The sequence below is a fragment of the Bidens hawaiensis genome, unplaced genomic scaffold (assembly GCF_021521415.1).
Source record: "Bidens hawaiensis isolate Kalapana, Puna unplaced genomic scaffold, B.hawaiensis_p1.1 tig00007457_1, whole genome shotgun sequence".
Lineage (NCBI taxonomy): Eukaryota > Viridiplantae > Streptophyta > Magnoliopsida > Asterales > Asteraceae > Bidens > Bidens hawaiensis.
The window spans coordinates 63333-82697 of NW_027491523.1; the positions used below are offsets into that span (position 1 = coordinate 63333).

At 33.1% G+C, this 19365-nt stretch overlaps 1 protein-coding gene across 2 annotated transcripts; it reads left to right on the plus strand.

Moving 5' to 3' along the window:
- The first annotated feature begins 2760 nt into the window (after window positions 1-2760).
- On the plus strand, window positions 2761-9603 carry LOC143635385 (uncharacterized). Of its 2 annotated transcripts, none has more exons than XM_077103236.1 (22): window positions 2761-2978; window positions 3259-3321; window positions 4510-4694; window positions 4804-4909; window positions 4992-5066; window positions 5146-5205; window positions 5296-5400; window positions 5474-5584; window positions 5838-5879; window positions 6101-6193; window positions 6291-6439; window positions 6512-6804; window positions 6897-7018; window positions 7118-7160; window positions 7236-7327; window positions 7521-7569; window positions 7715-7785; window positions 7946-8056; window positions 8699-8799; window positions 8932-8977; window positions 9051-9127; window positions 9260-9603. In XM_077103236.1, the coding sequence occupies exons 1-21, from the start codon at window positions 2835-2837 to the stop codon at window positions 9093-9095; spliced, it is 2106 nt and encodes a 701-aa protein (XP_076959351.1). In that variant the 5' UTR covers window positions 2761-2834; the 3' UTR covers window positions 9096-9127; window positions 9260-9603. The 2 variants fall into 2 exon arrangements, with proteins under 2 accessions (XP_076959351.1, XP_076959352.1); XM_077103237.1 differs by having other exon boundaries at window positions 6291-6418.
- Window positions 9604-19365: the final 9762 nt, after the last annotated feature.

Below are 19365 nucleotides of genomic sequence, written 5' to 3' on the forward strand. Positions count from 1 at the left end.
AGGCTTATACGGGTTATAGGCATGTGTATAAATAGCCTTTAACTTGCAATATTTTGTAATGATTTTCAAAAACTGGTCAGAGAGAGAGAGAGAGAGATCAGTGTGTAGTTTGAATGTTATATCAATATATGATGTTTGTGAGTGATTGTGTTAGCAATTCCTTTATTATATGTTTCCGCAATATTATTTAGTATAGTAAACACAATAGTATCAATCCGTATCGTATCGTTTTACACGTATATGATGATGTATATGATCCGGAACAAGGACTTTCATATTCAAGTTTTGATATTTCAATTAATCAAGTTACAAAGTTTCTATTTCTAGTAAGTGACAATTGATCTATATACTTATCTAATCTATACTTTAGCAATGCACCTATCTTAGTTCAAGTATGCAATTCATTATATATCAAATACATATATGCTAAGTATTCATATCATAATCGGATATTCAACTTTTCTTTCAACAAAGTTTCCTTATTTGGAAATCTAACAATTTCCAACAATCTTCAAGTATTATCTTTCAAACTAATACTTTTGATGATTCAACTAGCATATATCCTATCCAATTTTACTTAACATTAATACATATCACTTTCAATGTTTCATTAATTCACCAAATTCATCCTTTAATCCAAGTAATTCAAAAAATCCCCAATTTACAACTATGAACAAGTTCTTGTGAATTTCATTTTAATACTAGCAATTCAATGATCCATGTTCATATCATCAATCATATTGATTAATAACTAACCAAAATTCATCCTAACATCAAACTCAAACATCAGTTTCATCCATGATTACACCTAAATATCAAGTATTCCAACAATGCTTCTAATCAACCTTAACAATCAAAGTATGAGCTTCAAGATGAATGTATGCATGTGTAAGTGGGTTCAATCCTTCCTCTTAATCACACATACATACACACGACTCACATACACATACATCAACGTCCATTATTTCAAATCTTCAAGCTCAATCTCAACTCAAAAACACCTAATCTAACATATTTAACCGTAGAAATTAACTCATCAACATAACTTCCTTGTGTTCTTGAAGATTTTAGGATGAAGATGAGAATGTTATGGGTGTGGGTGTGATGATCCTTCCTCCTAATCTTCTTCCTAGTTGCTAACATTCGTTGTACTTGATCAATCTTGAATGTGAGTGTGTGTTTGTGATTTGAAATTTGAATGTGGGTGTGTGTGAAATGTGTGTGTGTGTGCCGTAATATAGAGAGAAATAAGAGGGAGATAGGATAAGTGAGTAAGCTAATAGAGGTTATGTGTATAAACCATGTTACTTACAACACATCAAGCTAGTTTAGGGTGGTAATCATTGGACTTTTGATGTGGAGGATGGCTATTGGAGGAAAGGAGGTGGGAGTGGTGAGGTGGCAAGGTTAGCCGGCCCAAAGGGGGGGGGGGTTTGAAGGGGTTGGGTTATAATATAAATAGTTTGGTTAATCGGTTTAACGTATTGCGACTTTTAGATAGTCAATCGGATCCCGATTTTAATAATTTTTGTCAGATTTTGAATGAAATCAATTTCCTGACAATATGGACGATAAAAACTTTTTTTCTGAAAACAGTTTGTGTCGGGTCCTTTCCGGGTCCTTTAGTGGCTTTCGTCTACTTATTTTCCAGTTTTTACGATTCAAGCCTTCTAAAATTATGTTTATACATTATCTCCCCGATGTATTTCACGTTATGCTCGTTACGTGTCAAAATTTGGACTTTTGTTGACTTTGCAAGATTTTGAATGTTAATAAAGGAAGATTTTATTCATCAAATGATATTATAATGCTAAGCATGATTACATTAGTGATAAATTTGCGGAGTTTTATAGTATATATATCCCTTAAACCTCCCTAAAACCCTTATTCTTATCTTCTAGCCTCCATACAAACACTCCAAATCTCCTAGAGATTTCAGACAATAATAAAGAAAGATCAAATTTGTTTATTATCTACAATAACAAGAGATCATCAAAGCTTAACTCGGTCAAACGTTAAGCCTAAAAATCGGTTCGTTTAAGGTACGTGTTATCCTAAAGATCGTTTATTTGATATTGGTTTTCCATGAAAATTTGTGGAACCTTAGATCGGGGTCTAAGGGTTAATAAAAAATATAAACTTGAAGTTAAAATGTGAACATTATAGGTCGGATTCATTCAACTCATTAGTTAAGTTCGGCTCGTTAAGTATTCTAGATCTAGTTAAACCGGGTTTTGAAATCGATAAAGGTTCAAACTTTACACCAAAAACGAGTTAGATCTTGATGATATAATAATAATGAGAGTAATATGGATAATAAAAATAACAAAATAATAATTATTATTATAATAATAATATTAATAAGTAGATTCGTACGAAGAAAGAAAAATAAAGAAAGAAAAAGGAAGGAAAGAAAAAGAAAAAGAAAAGAAAGAAAAACAGAATGAAAGAAGAGAAAAACATCATATATTGAGTTCTCTGCTGGAGTCTTGGGTTTAGAGTTCTCTATCTTGAGTTCTCTACTGGAATTCTCTGTTTTGACTTTAGGCCTGATTCCCAGTTGAGCCCATATGTCATTATTAACTGTTGGGTCGAGAGTGAATATTTTATAATTGAAACATAAAAAGAAAAATATATAGTAAATAAATGATGTTTAGGCATTTAGGATATGGAAACCTTTTTTTTTAGGGATTTACTTTACCATCCAAAACTTCTTGTTACTACTAACAAAAAGCAACCCCAAATTCTCACCTCCAACACCTACTACCAGTTCATCAAAATTAATTAATTATAAATGAATGGTATCTAAATCATTTTGACGATTGAAATTGAAGATGGAGAATGGAAGCAATTTGAGTCGGCGGTTATCGAATTTGAGTATTGTTAATGGTGGTTATACCGATAAGGGTGATGATGGAGGTGGGTTGTTTCAGGTCATGAAAGCAGTTGAAGCTGCTGAAGCCACCATCAAACAACAGGTATTATTATTATTATTATTATTATTATTATTGTTTCCGTTCGATGGAATGGAGCATTAGGTTTATAATATATAGAGATGATTTTGTTGTTGTTATTGGATCTTATCATGCTACTGCTAAACTAGGTCATTGGAGTGATATTAGTGTGTTTCATTCACTAAAAAAAAGACACCTTTTTCTTTCTTAATGATTCAGAACAACAAGAATGCCAAACCTGTTATTAATTAACACTATACACTTCTTAATGTATTTTTCATTTGTTGGTTTTCTATTTTTTCAGGTGGAAGAGAATCATAGATTGAGGTCTGAGCTTCAAAACAAGATTCAGGAACTTGAAAACTATGTATGTCTTCTTCTTTATTTACCATGCAACCTTGTTCTTTTAGATCAACCCACAATAATCACAACTCAATTTTTTGTATTCTTACTTACTTTTAAAAGTGTAACAATTAATTTATGTTTTAAACTACTAATTTGGAGAGCATAAACATTAGTGGCAATTGTATGAAAATACTATTTGGAGGTCTAAACAATTGTTCTAAGATTAATATGTCTCATTCACTTGGAGGTTTAGGGGATTCAGACCTCTGAGTTTTGATGTTTTAAGTAGATTAATATCATTAACTAAACATTTTGTTTTTCTTTAACTATTTTATTAGTAGTATACTTTGCTTAGTATGGACATAATTTACACTTTTCATGTTTTAGCTTCAAAAAGTTTTACTCTTTCTATGCATATTGATGCCATTCCCTGTCATTAATGTGAACTTATGATTGTCTTCTGTGTGAGCTTAGCTTTAATGCCCATTTTAACGGGGAGATGAGCCTATCTTTTACCAGTATTGTTATCATTTTGATAAATTGTATTTTTCAACATCAAATCTACAATTCTACAAAGAGCACAGCTAGTGAATGGAAAGATAGGTAAGATGACTTATAATTTATACGAACGATAATCTAGATAACAAGGATAATGACTTAATGTTTGCAGTAAGTCTAATTTCAACACTTGGAGCATAGAAAATGGAGAAGAATTTGCGTTGATGGGCCATTTGTCATTCTCAAATTATTTTCATCTGTATGACTTATTAGAATAACTATAGTACTTATATAATGAATTTAAAATACCATACAGTAGACCAGTTTCTTAAGTATTTTTACTTAGGGGAAGTAAATGGTAAGCAAGAATCAATAACACCAATTACAAAACTTCTGTTGCAAATTACTGTTTTTCTCATTAGTATACATTACATAGTATTAATAGCATTATAAAGTTTTCATTACAGTCTTCTAGTTTCCTCTATTTTTGTCATAGTTAAAAATATACCGCATATGTGATAAATAGTAGCACACTTCATTTTGCAAATGAGGACTGTATCAGTATCATTTATAAACATTTTTTATGCTAAGAAACTTCACATATGACCCTGCTTGTAATGTAATGCTACTATCATTTGTTATGCTGCATACTTTTGAGGATTTCAAAGTCTTTTACTTTGTTGTAGAAGAATCAGTTATATTTTTATTGCAGAAATCAAGTAATACAAAGACTGAAAGTACCTACCCAATTGGTCATTTGGAAAATAATGAAAATAAGGATTTCATGGAGACCCAAAAGATTAGCGAAGCGGTTAAAATGGTTCCTAGTGACCACACAACAACATATAATGGGGGCATATTCTCTTCAGCCTCTACATCATCCCTTTCTCCTTCAAGGTATTTAGAACTTTGGATATAAAACATGGATCGAGTATAACATGCTATTCACTTTTTCATTTACATTTGTCCACAAGAAAGAACTTTACATACACAAACACATTGTTAGGTATCAACCAGAACAAGAATATGATCCACAATTCAATGTGTCTGCACATGGACAAAGGCTCGTGACAGTTTCTGAGGTACAAAATGGTGGCGTCCCTTTAAACCAGGTATAGTTGTTTATATTTTACTAACATGATTTTTGTTTTTCACAACTCTTTGAATCATAAAGGTTTATATGTGTGTGCATAGGTTGTTATTGACACTCGCGATCAGGAGCAAGAAATTTTGTTTTTGAGAAAGCATCTTGCCGACTATTCAATCAAGGCAGGGCCAATGGATGTGTTATACACTGACATGTCAAATTGTAATATTTCATGTTTACTGCAACTGTTGTGTTTTACAGGAAGCTCAAATACACAGTGAGAAGCTTTCATTGGAGAAACGAATTGCTTATATGCGTTTGGTCAGCAAGATATATGTTTAGACTTTTCATGTCTTCTCTCTTCTCCTGGAAGTTGTACTAAAACAGTAAAACTTATGATGTTTTCTATAGGCCTTTGATCAGCAGCAAAAGGACCTTGTTGATGCAGCATATAAAGCCCTTTCATACAGACAAGAGATTATTGAAGAAAATATACGCCTAACATATGCATTGCAGGTACTTTCTTTTTGTTAAATTCTGTGAAGTTATAAACAGAATGTACTTGAAGATTTTCTCATGGTGTTTTCAGGATGCAGAAGAAGAAAGATCAACATATGTATCATCTTTATTGCCCCTTCTTGCTGAATATTCTCTTCAACCACCAGTTGTTGATGCTCAGTCCATCGTTAGTAATGTCAAGGTTAGTATGATAGATTTTCAACTGCGCTTTTGAACTCCATTGACTTATAAGCCATATAACAGCCACTTGTCTGAAAAGAGAGAAAGAGAGAGAAAAGGATCATTTTTTTTCTTGGTGTACACATATATTTGTTCTGCTATCACAGATTAACATATGTAGTTATGTGCTTTCATTCAAGGATAGTAATTAATGTTGTAAATTGTAAATATTCTCCGTCATGATGTCTAATCAATGGAATTTTGTCTGTGGATAGGTGCTTTTTAGACATTTACAAGAGAAGCTCATAGGTATTGAGGTATGTTGTTTTTCCAGGTGGCAATTTCAACCCATTTAGTTATGAAACAGGTCGCTTTTAGCTTAAAAAGGAAACAATCAAATGAGTCGAAAGTGTTACTCATATATCAGACAAATTTTTTGTAAATAAAACCAAAAAAAATGGACATAAGCTGTTTTTCACAATTTCACTTCTCCTGTTATTAATATCTGTGTGAATGATTGGACACTTTCGGTTTGCAGACAAAGCTAAAAGAATCTCAATATCGACTAACAGCTTGGCGTTCAGATGCAAATCCCTCAAGTTACGCACAATCACCGTTGCATTCATTTGGGGTACAATAACAAACAATATCAGACTGTCCATTTTTCTAATTTTCAATATAATACTTGCCAGCATCTAGTAACATGCTAACAAATTTCCATCTTCTAGAACAAAAATGGGCTTGAATTGGTCCCACAAAAACCATACTCTGATGGACAAGAAGTACCAATTTCATCAGATCATCTGACTGCTAGAGGCTGGGATGCTGCAGAAAATTTGGAGCCTGATTCAGAAAGGTATTCACCTATCATGAATTGGTGAGTCATCAAATGTTGACCGTTCATCTAATCAAATATCATTTTATAACCATCTAATGTTACTTTTTGCAGTAACGATCATTCTCTTGGGCGAAGCGCACATGATACTAGTCAGCAGGGTAATTCGTATCCTGCAAGTAAAAATGAGGAAGTTACCAACAAACAAGTTACATTCAGTGATCCCGTTACAAGTAATGATGCTGATGATTTTGATGAGGGAAATCGTGATGAAGGAAACGAAGGGGAACCGTATGCTAATTGGAATTCTAAAAAAACGTCTTTTGTAAACACACTTGAAGATCCTAATTTATATTCTCCTTATTTATCTCCAGTTCTTGAAGAACCTGGTTCTTCATTCTCTGAAGGTAACTCTAGTACTGATACTTGAATCAACACTTGCTTATTGTTTATTTAGCATAAGATGGTCACACTTTGACTTTTTTGTTACAATATTCAGCTGCAGATGATGATCCGTTACCTGCAGTGGAGTCGCTCCAAATTTCAGGCTATGCTTTTCCGGGTCGAGAACTTCAAGCGAGTGGATACTCGATCAATGGAACTACAAGTTGTAATTTTGAGGTCGCTATCTTAAGTTTTTCTAATTTTCAGTTTCAAACTTTAATTGAAGTTAAGTTACATTTCTAGCATTCTTCTATTCTTTTTATAAATATTTTCCAGTGGGTACGGCATATGGAAGATGGGTCGGTTAACTATATAGATGGTATTTCTCCTCATGGTCTTACATATTTATTCTTGTATAAATTTATCTATTTTGATGGGAGAATTGGTGAAACAGGTGCGAAACAACCAACCTATCTTGTTACTGCTGATGACGTTGATACATATGTTGCAATTGAAGTCCAGCCTATGGATAATAGAAAGCGAAAGGTGTTATAATTTACCTGAATTGATTATTGTTTTTCATTTATTTGATTTTTGATACTGATATGACTGTCATATCTGTTTCCACATTTGTTTGTGTTATATGTGGATAAGTTAAACTTTCATTTGATACAAATATGACAAAGGGTAATTATCCAATATGAGAGATATAACAACTATGTTTGAATTACACTTTCAGGGTGAACTTGTTAAGGTTTTCGCTAATGAAAACAGGAAAATTGTATGTGGTAAGTTTTCTTATTTCTTCCTTCTGGTGTCCAAATGCTACTTTAACTTGCGTTTAGTGGAGAGAGAGCATTAAAAACTTGCTTTTAAAAGCTCTGTTGTCTGTTGAAGTTTAACAAACTACCAGTCTTTTCCTTGTTCTTACAGATCCTGATATGCTTGACCATATCAGAAGAGCTCTTCAGACTGGTTATGCTGAACATAGATTGTCATTATGGGTATGACTTGTTTTTTATGCATCATTATATTGTGTAACTATTAGCTAGAGGTGGCAATAATATATTTTTTTAATAATAGTTAGTTTTTACTTTTTATGAATTAAAAGTACACTTTGTACGACTTTAAGTTTTTCTTTAAATAATCTTGTTTTTTTCTCAGACGGGATACCTTGACATATGGGAGCCGGTTACATTAGTGATCAAGAAGGATGGAATTAACATAAAGGGTGGTGGCACTCCGGTCCATGAGAAATTCAGTCCAACGGCAACCGTATGTGCTTCCCCACCCTTTTTATTTGAATATTTAATCGTTCTATTTCTCAAAAAAAAAGGTTGAGATACTCGTGATCGGCTGTTTAAAAACTCGAATCGAGCTGAGGTTAAACTAGCCCGAGCCTGAGCTCGAGCTTTTATTAAGGCTCATTTATTAAACAAGCCAGAGCGCGAGCTTCACATATCAAGCTCTAGCCGGGCTCACGAGCTTAACTGAACTTTTTATTTATATAATCTTTTTTTTATAATTTATTTAACAACTATTATCATATATGAGATAAAGTAAATAAATAATATATTTTATATTATATATAAAACTATAATTATGACTATATATGTAACAATTATAAAAAATGTAAATAAAATAATTGATAAATAATAAATGAGTCGAGCCGAGCTTAACAGATTACTCACGATCCAAGCTCAAGCTTTAGAAATACAGCTCTTAACGAGCCAAGCTCAAGCTCAAGCTCAAGCCTTCTTAAACTAAAATGAGCCAAACTCAAGCCTAAACGAGCTTGGGCTCGGCTTGGATCGTTTACACCCCTTGAATTTCAAATAGTTTTGGATTCGGATATTTCAGTTATAAGTTATTTGATGTTTTTAATTTATTTCTATAAATTGATTTGACCTTTTTCAGGTATTTATTCCAAATGGAAATCCAGTAGAGTTTTCTATTATTGGTGTGGGAAGTGTCGAGAGACGTTTACGAGTGGAGGAAGAATCAGCTGCTGCTATCGGGTGCTGATATTTTATATGTTTTAAGTGTCTAATTTCTATGGATTTTTCGGGATGTAACTTCGTCCCAATTTTTTTTTTGATCATTAGTGAGTTGTTTTGAAGCTAAATTTGTTATTTCCACAACTTTTGCAGTTCAAGGGATATCATTGTTCTCACCTTGAGAAACTTTATCAAGCGGGTAAGCGATTTCAACAACTGTTGTTGACTGTTGATAATTTTTTATTTATAATTTTATTGAAAAATCGTTGCAGGCTATTGAGAAAAAGAAAGCTAAAAAGAAGGGCTTATTCTTTTGATGAGCAAATGCTTGAAATTTCAACTGAAAAAGGTGACTTCTATGAAAACAAGTCTTCTTTGTTGGGCCATCCATTTTAATTTCATGTTTACATTTAATTTAATTTATTGTATAATATATATGTGTTTTTTTGGAGGAATTATGTTAATTATTTTTTTCTTGCAGGCTAAGACCGGACCAGCATATCGTGGACCGGACCAAAAGCCGGACCGAAGACTGGACCGGTAAGCATTGGTTTGCTACAGCTCAGTCCGGTCTAGAACCAGTCAGTTTTGTATCTGATTTGTGGATTATGTTATCATGATTGCTACATGCATTAGCCATTTGTACAGTGCAAACAATCGTTACATATGAAAGATAATTAGTTCTTGCTCTCTAGCATAGTTTGTGTTGATACGACCATGTTACGTTTTTGGTCTCAAGTTGATGAATATCACACTTACGGTAACTGCTATTCACTCAGTCGTGGTATATATAGTGTTGTGTTACGATACGGTAGCTACTATTCACTCACAGCTAAAGATTGTAGAAGAAATCACAGAGGAGATAAACTCTAAAAATCATTAGCTACCCCATTATATTTTCCGTTCGTCTACTTAACGTATTACAAACTAGGTTATAAACCCCGCGTGATACACGGGTTGGGTATAAAAAATCTGAAATTAAGAAAATTTATCAACATACAAAATTATAGTAAATTTCATGTGAATAGTTATGTGAAAAATATACTCAAGTAATTTTATTCCAATACTATAAATCGGAAGTTTATATGTTTGTATTTTGTAATAGGTAACAAATGCTTGGAAACTATTTATAGAAAATTGGTCGTATTAAAATCTTTGAATTAGTAAAAATGTCTGATGTTTAGATGATGGTCATAAAAAATTTATGTTTAGGGCTTCTGTTGATTTGGATCCGATGGAGTTGCACCAAATATTGGGGGTGTTGTACAAAACATCAAATTTGATGTTTCAAAAGTAAACATAAATGAGCGACTCCACATAAAATATAAATTGCAAAGAAAAACTTGTAAATTCAAACCAAGAAAATCCAAATAGTTAATTTGTCAAAAGATATTAGAATACCAAGTTGACAATAGCAAAAATCCTAAAAAGTACTTAAGAAAGAGCACCAATAATTTTTTGTAATGTGAAAAAACATGATTATTTTTCCTGCTATGGAATCCAAAGTTTTTTGGCCACTACTTTCAGACCTTCAGTCAGTTCATGGGGATTTATTTGGAAATTCATCACGATCATACACGTGTATCAAATTCTGCTTCAATCAAGAAGTAACATTTTAAGTTACAAAAACAACCTATGCGTAATAATATTTAAAATAGATATAGTAAATTAATTGTGTAAGATTAAACATATCAAACCTTTTTTCTGAATGAAGTGATCTCAATGTCATTATTAATGTACAGGGCCCTGAAATAACTATGAAAATGTCTTACCTGAAAAGAAACAAATATCAAGTGTTATTAAAAATAAGGAACTATGATAATAGATATTCAACTTAAAGATGTTATCTAATTGAAATTAAAAATGTACATACTTGATTTAAGAAATATAAATTTCAGTTACAAAAACAATATTTATGTAATAATTTAAAAAAATATATATATAATAAATTAGCCTGCATAAATTTGATGTAAATTATCTCATTTTAATAATAATGACAAATTTTCACCAATAGTTACCATCAATAGTGTAACAAAGTTCTTCCAAGCCAACGATATTGTTTTGGATAAAAATCAGCTACGGATAATGTATCTAAATCCGTAAAAGTGAGGTATAGTGTTATGCTAGTTATAATGATTATATGAACAAAAATGGAATGAACATCGTGATTTGTTGCGAGGAAAAACCCTTTGATCTTGTTCAGATCAAAAGAAAAAAACATCGGGTGATGACAACTCGTCGATCACCAATTTATTAATCACAAAAAAGGGTTACAATGGTTTGGAGATTATGATCGATGTTACAAAGTAAGGTAGTAAGTAGAGAGAGTAGTTGATTCTGCTCTAGTGTGTGTGAGAGTACAAGTGTTTTCTAATCGATCATATCTCGATGTTTATAAAGAAAATACATATAACAAAAGGTCCTAACTATCCGCCACTATTCCACTACTCCTCCAACGTTCATTGACCACGTGCTGGGAGCTTCCAGTAGCGAAATTTAAGGTAGACCAAGTCACAAAGCCGTTACTTCTGTTGAACAATAACCTACACACGTGAAACAATTAATAATACTAATCTCTGAGGATCCTTGATCTTTGACATGGTTCTGGAGCTTATTTATATTACCCAAGACATGCAATGTATCTAGTTGGTGGATGAGTTATTGTTCAACTCACTTTCTCTCTCACACACACAAGAAGTAAAAGTCTCTCTCTCTTTTCTCTTTCACCATTTTCGGCCAAAGGAAGAACAAGAACAACAAGGAGTTTATCTAAGTACAAATTCTAGCATACTAGGTGTTTGTTGAAGGCTTGGAAGGGTATACAAGCTTGAGGCTCTTCTCCATTGAAGACTTGCTGTTCATACTGTCATCTCCTCCACTTTCTTGCATCTTGAAAGGTTGTATTACATAAACCCCTTATGGATGTTGGTTTTGTATGCATGCAAATTCGTATATGGATCTGGGGCTTGGGTTTTACATGTAAAACGGGTTTTATATTAATCAATATAACATGATTTAAAACAAGTTAATCCGCTGCGTTTTTCATATAAATGGGTTTATATGGCTTTGATAATCTTGTTAAAACCCAACAATGGCATTAAGAGCCGCTTATACGGATACATGCATCAATAGATCTAAAAAATCTTCGGGTTTTATGGTGTGATTCACCATATGGCCGAAATTTTTGGGGCTTTTGGTTACCCCTTGGTTCTTCAAGATTATACCTCTCATGCATGTGATAATCTTGAAGAATTAAGTCATTTGGATGATTGGTTGTTTTGTTTGGACAAAACCCGAAACTTTCGGTTTTTCTTATCCTTGGCCGAAAGTTTGAGGTTCAAAAGGGGAACCGTTTAGAGATGTAATACTAGCATATTTGGATGTGCATTTGGATGCTCATAACCTAGCCATGACCTTGTGTTTGGATGTGTGTTTGTGTTGTGATTTATTCAATATTCAATTTGGTTGTAATATTCTTTTATTTGGGTTTGTAATCTATTTATTCATTTCAAATTGGTTTGTAATAATAAGTAGATTAGTTGTATTTCTTTTACTATAAGAAAATGTATCAGGATATATTTTTTTTTGTAAAAGAAGAAGCAACAAAGTAAGGGATTTTGGTTTTGGGTCTTTAATGGACCTCATAGTCCAAGATGGGATTGTAGCCCAATAACCAAAGCCTAAACTAGGAGGCCCATGAAGCTAGGAGCTGAAGTTGGAGCCCAAGAGGAAGCCCAAATAAAGTGGGGAAGTCGCAACACAAAAGGTGGACACTTGAGGCATTTGGATGTGGATTCAAGTGGGAGTTCACCGACACAAGACTTTGTTCACTTGGACAAGACTATGTTCACTTGGACATGACTTTGTTCATTTGGTCATGCCTTTGTGCATTTGGTCCCTAGAGAGGCTTTTTGGCACACTTTTCGGTCAACAAGTGTGGCCAAGATTAGGAGGCTATGGTTATGAACTTGTGGTTGTTTATTTATGCTTGCATGGTTGATTTATATATTTTGTTTTATCTTATTTGGATAAGGATAATTAACAACTTAACATCAACAACTTGCATAAAATTGGTTACTTAGAAATCATTATGTAATAAAATTGGTTTTATTAAAGGTTAATGATTTCACAACAAAATGGATTTTATTAAAATGAACTTTGAAAATTGGTTTTCAAACAAAGTACCATGCATTTGAATGCATGCAAATGCAAGGCACATAAATAGTTTTCCAATCTAGAATTTAGAAAACTTAAATCCCTTTTAAAACAAGTTTAACACCATCCTTTTATACAACACTCGAATCACTTGGCAACTTAATGTGGGATAAAGGTCAATTAACTACATTGGAGAAACCTTGTGAGTTTGAGGTGGGTTTGTCATATTTGTGGGATAAAGGTCACCTAACCACTTATATGTCAAATTCACATGTGTGTGTAAGTAGGACGACTTGATTTGGAAACCATGTGAATAGGGTCACCAAAGCATGGCATACAAAGGTGTTGATGGGATTAAGCATGCCAACTAAGCATATGATGTTTAAACGATCCCATAAAACTAGAAGTTGTAAAGGGTTGCAATCGTCAAACGTTGACTACCTTGTTAATTCAATAGTAGGATAAATGTCACCTAACTACTATGTGAATGTAACGTTGGGTTCTAGATTTTAATAATTAATTGTCTTAAAGACATAAAGGGTATTAAAGATTAAAATTTGTTAATTGATATCGAAAATACTAAAATTGAGCTTTGTTAAATTATGTAGATGTATGCAATCAACAATCCACCTAACGCAATTATCCCACCCGTGCATAACCTATCACTAAGAGCTATACTTGACAAGGATCGTCTTAACTACAACAATTTTATTAACTGGTATCGAAATTTGAGAATTGTTCTCAAACAATAAAAGAAATCCTACATATTGGACGATCCTATTCCCGATGAACCAAACATTGACGATTTATTCTAGAAAAAAAAACATAAGTGAAAAAAGTAATATTGTTTATAAAAACTTATTTTTGTTATAATATTAGCTCTAACTATAACAATATTATTAGTGTAATATGAGAAGTTGAAGATAACAAAACAAGAGGATAAGCAAATATAGGATTCAGTAAATTTTTGATGGTGTATCTTCTTAGGTTACATATGTAGATATATATACACAAAAGTATTACTATTGAGGGGACATGTTCCTATAATTGGTTTGAAAAATTTGCCATCCATCACATGGATGTCTTGCCGACACTTTCATAATACTCCCCCTTGGATGACACATTTTTCAAACTTCGGGGTCTTGAAGTACTGCCTCATTAAAAACCTTGCTAAAGAAAAACCCAATGGGAAAAAGCTTTAGCTAAGGGAAAAAGAGTGCAGTATATAGCTCCCCCTCAAATTGCAGGTCATTACATTGTCCGTACATGGTGCATGCCAATATCATGAACATGTTTCCTGAATTTTGCTGTGGGAAGTGCTTTTGTGAAAAGATCAGCTGAGTTGTTGCTGGACTGGACATATCTCATTTCAACCTGATTGTCTTTAATAAGGTCTCGAGTATACTCAAAGTATCTTGGTGGTATATGCTTTGTTCTGTCACTTTTGATATATCCTTCCTTCATTTGCGAGACACAAGCTGCATTATCTTCATAGATAGGAGTTGGAATTCGATCTTTCTCTAGTTCACAAGAAATCAATATGTGTCGTGACATAGATCTTAACCATACACATTCTCTTGAAGCTTCATGCAATGCAATGACTTCAGCATGATTTGAAGATGTTGCAATGAGTGTTTGTTTCTGAGAACGCCATGAAATCGCAGTTCCTTCATTCTTAAATACATATCCAGTTTGAGATTTTGCTTTATGGGGATCAGATAAATAACCTGCATCTGCATAACCAACTAACCCTTCTTTTGAATCGTTAGGATAAAATAAACCTAAATCAACAGTTCCTTTTAAATACCGAAAAATATGTTTAATGCCATTCCAATGTCTTTTAGTAGGGGATGAACTGAATCTTGCCAATAAATTAACTGCAAAAGAAATTTCAGGTCTTGTACAGTTAGTAAGATACATAAGTGCTCCAATTGCACTGAGGTATGGTACTTCGGGACCAAGAATCTCTTCATTATCTTCGCAAGGACGAAATGGATCATTGTCAACATTGAGTGATCTAACAACCATCGGTGTGCTTAAAGGATTTGCTTTGTCCATATTGAAACGTTTGAAGAGTTTCTCAGTATAAGTTGACTGATGCACAAGTATCCCATTATGCATATGCTCAATTTGTAAACCAATACAATATTTGGTTTTTCCAAGATCTTTCATTTCGAATTGTTTCTTTAAAAGAGCAATTGCTTCATTAATTTCTTTTTGTGTCCCAATTAAATTTAGATCGTCAACATACACAGCTATGATCACATATCCTGATGTTGTCTTCTTGATGAAGACACATGGACAAATAAGATTATTTGTGTATCCTTTGCTTATCAAATAATCACTCAAACGATTGTACCACATCCTTCCAGATTGTTTCAGTCCATACAAGGATCTTTGTAATTTGATGGAATACATTTCCTTAGGCTTTGAGCTTATTGCATCGGGGAGTTTAAATCCTTCGGGAATTTTCATATAGATGTCACTATCTAGTGATCCATACAAGTAAGCTATGACAACATCCATAAGGCGCATCTCTAAATTTTTAGAGACTGCTAAGCTGATTAAATATCTAAACGTAATAGCATCCATGACAGGAGAATACGTTTCTTCATAGTCAATTCCTGGCCTCTGAGAAAAACCTTGAGCTACTAGTCTTGCTTTATATCTTGTAACTTCATTTTTCTCATTTCGTTTTCTCACAAAAACCCATTTATATCCTACAGGTTTCATTGACTTTGGTGTAATGACAATAGGTCCAAAAACCTTTCGATTGTTTAGTGAGTTTAATTCAGCTTGCATAGCATCTTTCCATTTGTTCCAATCTTGTCGATTTTTACAATCATCTACAGATTTTGGTTCAGGGTCATCATTTTCTTCCATGATATCGCTTGCCACAGAATAAGAAAATATATCATCAATATTTTCCATTTCATCTCGATCCCACATTATATGTGATTTACCATAGTTTATTGACAATTCTTTATTGGAATCATTTATTTCTTCCTGAGGAAATGTTATATCATTTATTCTTTCCTGAGGGAAGGTTTTGTCAATCATTCCTTCCTTAGGGTCAGTATCCTTCTCAGAACCCTTTCTTTTTCGAGGATTTTTATCCTTTGAACCGATTGGCCTTCCACGTTTTAAACGTTTTTGAGATTCATGAAGTGCATTATTATGGTTTTGCTTGCTTGGAATCTCAACTCGAGCTGGAGCATTAGCAGCTGGTATATGAGATTTAGTGACCCTGTTTATATCAGTAAATGCATCAGGTAACTGATTTGCAATTTCTTGTAGATGTATTATTTTTTGAACCTCTGTCTCACTTTGTTTTGATCTTGGGTCTAGGTGTAACAATGATGGCACACACCATGATATATCTCTTTCTTGCTTTTTCATTTCTCCCCCTAATGTCGGGAACATTGTCTCGTTAAAATGACAATCAGCAAAACGTGTTGTAAATACATCACCTGTTAAAGGTTCAAGGTATCTTATGATGGAAGATGTTTCATATCCAACATATATTCCCAACATTCTTTGGGGACCCATTTTTGTGCGTTGTGGTGGTGCAATAGGAACATACACAGCACAACCAAAAATTCTAAGATGAGAGATATTTGGCTCATTTCCAGAAACAAGTTGTGTGAGAGAGTATTTATGATTTGCACTTGGTCTTACGCGGATTAATGATCCAGCATGCATAATTGCATGACCCCAAATAGAAACAGGAAGTTTTGTCCTCATTATTAATGGTCTAGCTATTAGCTGTAGGCGTTTGATCAACGACTCGGCTAAGCCATTTTGTGTGTGTACATGAGCAACAGGGTGTTCTACAACAATCCCCACAGACATGCAATAATCATCAAAAGCATGTGATGTAAATTCTCCCGCATTATCAAGCCTTACTCTTTTAATGGTATAATCCGGAAAATGTGCACGTAATTTGATAATTTGAGCAAGAAATTTTGCAAAAGCAACATTACGAGTCGATAATAAAGAGATATTAGACCATCTGCTGGATGCGTCTATTAAGACCATGAAGTATCTAAATGGTCCACATGGTGGATGAATTGGTCCACATATGTCACCTTGAATTCTTTCAAGAAACATTGGTGTTTCTTTATCGACTTTTAATGGCGAAGGCCTTGTAATTAATTTTCCAAGAGAACAAGATGTACATTAAGGCATTTTATCTATTTTATGGATCTTTTGACCTTTCAGTGGATGCCCATGTGTATTTTCAATGATCCTTTTCATCATTGTGGATCCTGGATGGCCTAATCTGTCATGCCATAAGTTTATGATACCAGAATCGCAACAATTTTCTTTGACTGCCATATGTGCTTGAGGCACATTTATATATGTATAATGCAAACCAGAATGGAGCATTGGCAATTTTTCCAATATTTGATCTTTGCTTATGATATGCAAATATTTTTCATTACTAACAGTCCTTGACTGAGTATCATATCCATTATGATATATGTTTCTGAAACTCAACAAATTTCTTGTTGATTTTGGGGAAAATAAAGCATTTTCTATTTTGAGCTTTGTACCATTTGGTAATGCTAAATTAGCTTTTCCCACTCCCTCTATCAAGTTTGTAGGACCTGATATTGTATTGATGATCCCTTTTGTTGGTTTCAGTTTATAAAAATATTTTTTAGATCTAAGTATAGTATGCGTGGCTCCACTATCCGCTATACATATATCTTCTTCATTTGTTTGATCTTGTGCTCCGGTGATTTTCATTTTAAATCTTGAAAAATATTAAGAAAGAAAAAATAAGTGTATAACGAAGACATATGATATTTTAATAAGAACTTTATTTAATTGAAACACAAGTAGTACATGAAAGAGGAACTACATAATTAAAGATAATGAGAACACACTTAATAACTGCATCTAATTATAGTAGTCAAGCAACTTTGTTTCAAAGTTCTACCCTAAAGTCTTCAATGCTCAGCTCAGCATTGATATTATTAAAGTTATCAATATGGTTCACTTCTTTCTCTTTTCCTTTTAGAGAGGCTTGGTACAGTTCACACAGATGTGGAGCTGTGCGACAAGCCTTTGCCCAGTGGTTTGTACTTCCACATCTAAAACATGAAGTGCCATTGTTTTCGGACCTACCAGCTTTATTCCATTTATTTTGGTGGTTGGAAATGGTATTGTGTGGGACATGATAATTATTGGCTCTCTGGTTACGACCACGGCCACGACCACGACCGTAAGAGTTATTGTTCCATTTGAATGGATGCTTACGATCATTAAAATGCCTTTTGTCAAAATGACCACGTCCACGTCCACGGCCTCGTCCTCGACTTTGTTCCCATTTATGATCAGAATTTTTATGAGAACTTTTGTGAGCAACATGTGCTTCTGATATGGCTAATGAACCCGTGGGACGAGATTGATGATTTTTCATTAATAATTCATTATTTTTCTCTGCTACAAGGAGTAATGCATTTAGATCAGAGTATCTCTTAAAATTCTGCAAACGATAATGTGTTTGCAAGTTTATATTTGATGCATGAAACGTGGAGAAAGTTTTCTCTAACTTTTCTTCCTCTGTTACGGGATACTCACAAAATTCTAGCTTTGAACAAATTCGGTATAAAGCAGAGGTGTAATCATTTACCCTCTTAAAATCTTGGAACCTAAGACTGTTTCATTCATCTCTAGAAGTAGGAAATAAAACTTCCTTTAGATGACCGAATCTGCTTTTCAAATCTTCCTATATCATATATGGGTTATCATAATTAAAATACTCATGCTGTAGTAACTCATCAATATGTTTATGGATGAAAACATCAGCTCTTGCTTTATCCTGGTCAGAGCAATCATTGTATTCTTGGATTGCGTCTAACACATCCATAGATTTTAAATGTCTTTTGACATTTGCTGTCCAAGACATATAATTTTCTCCAGAAATGTTGAGTGCAGGGAATTCGAGTTTTGCTATATTTGACATTTTGTTGCTAAACATAATAGAGCAAATAATAAGATAAATATTAGAATCCATATATATCAATCAACAATGAGATACAATACATTGGTAGAGCTATAAACATATAAAAGAAAAAGAAAATGCCGAAATCTTCAGATGGGAGATTAAAAATTAGAATGAGAAGTAGTATAAGCATTATAGTGACCAGCATCAAAACCGGGTGAATCATTTTGAGAATTTTATCTTGGATAAATTTAATAAGAAGAATGTTTGTTGTAAATGAAATGGGGTTAATGATTGGTTATTTATAGTGAAAATTTATAACCCTTTTATAACGGTTATATTACCGTTTATAACGGTAACATTACCGTTTGTGTGTGTGTATATATATAATATATAATATTAATTATTTTAAAGTAAGATAATAAATAAGATATTAAATACAGTTTATTTTATAAAATATATATAATTAGTATGCATAA

Bases quoted from the DNA above. Each gene is read 5' to 3' on its own strand.
- LOC143635385 (XM_077103236.1), top strand. From the start codon at position 2,835: ATGGAGAATGGAAGCAATTTGAGTCGGCGGTTATCGAATTTGAGTATT. The intron at 6,194-6,290 runs GTACAATAACAA...TCCATCTTCTAG, and splicing joins CACCGTTGCATTCATTTGGG to AACAAAAATGGGCTTGAATT. The intron at 8,057-8,698 runs GTATGTGCTTCC...GACCTTTTTCAG, and splicing joins AATTCAGTCCAACGGCAACC to GTATTTATTCCAAATGGAAA.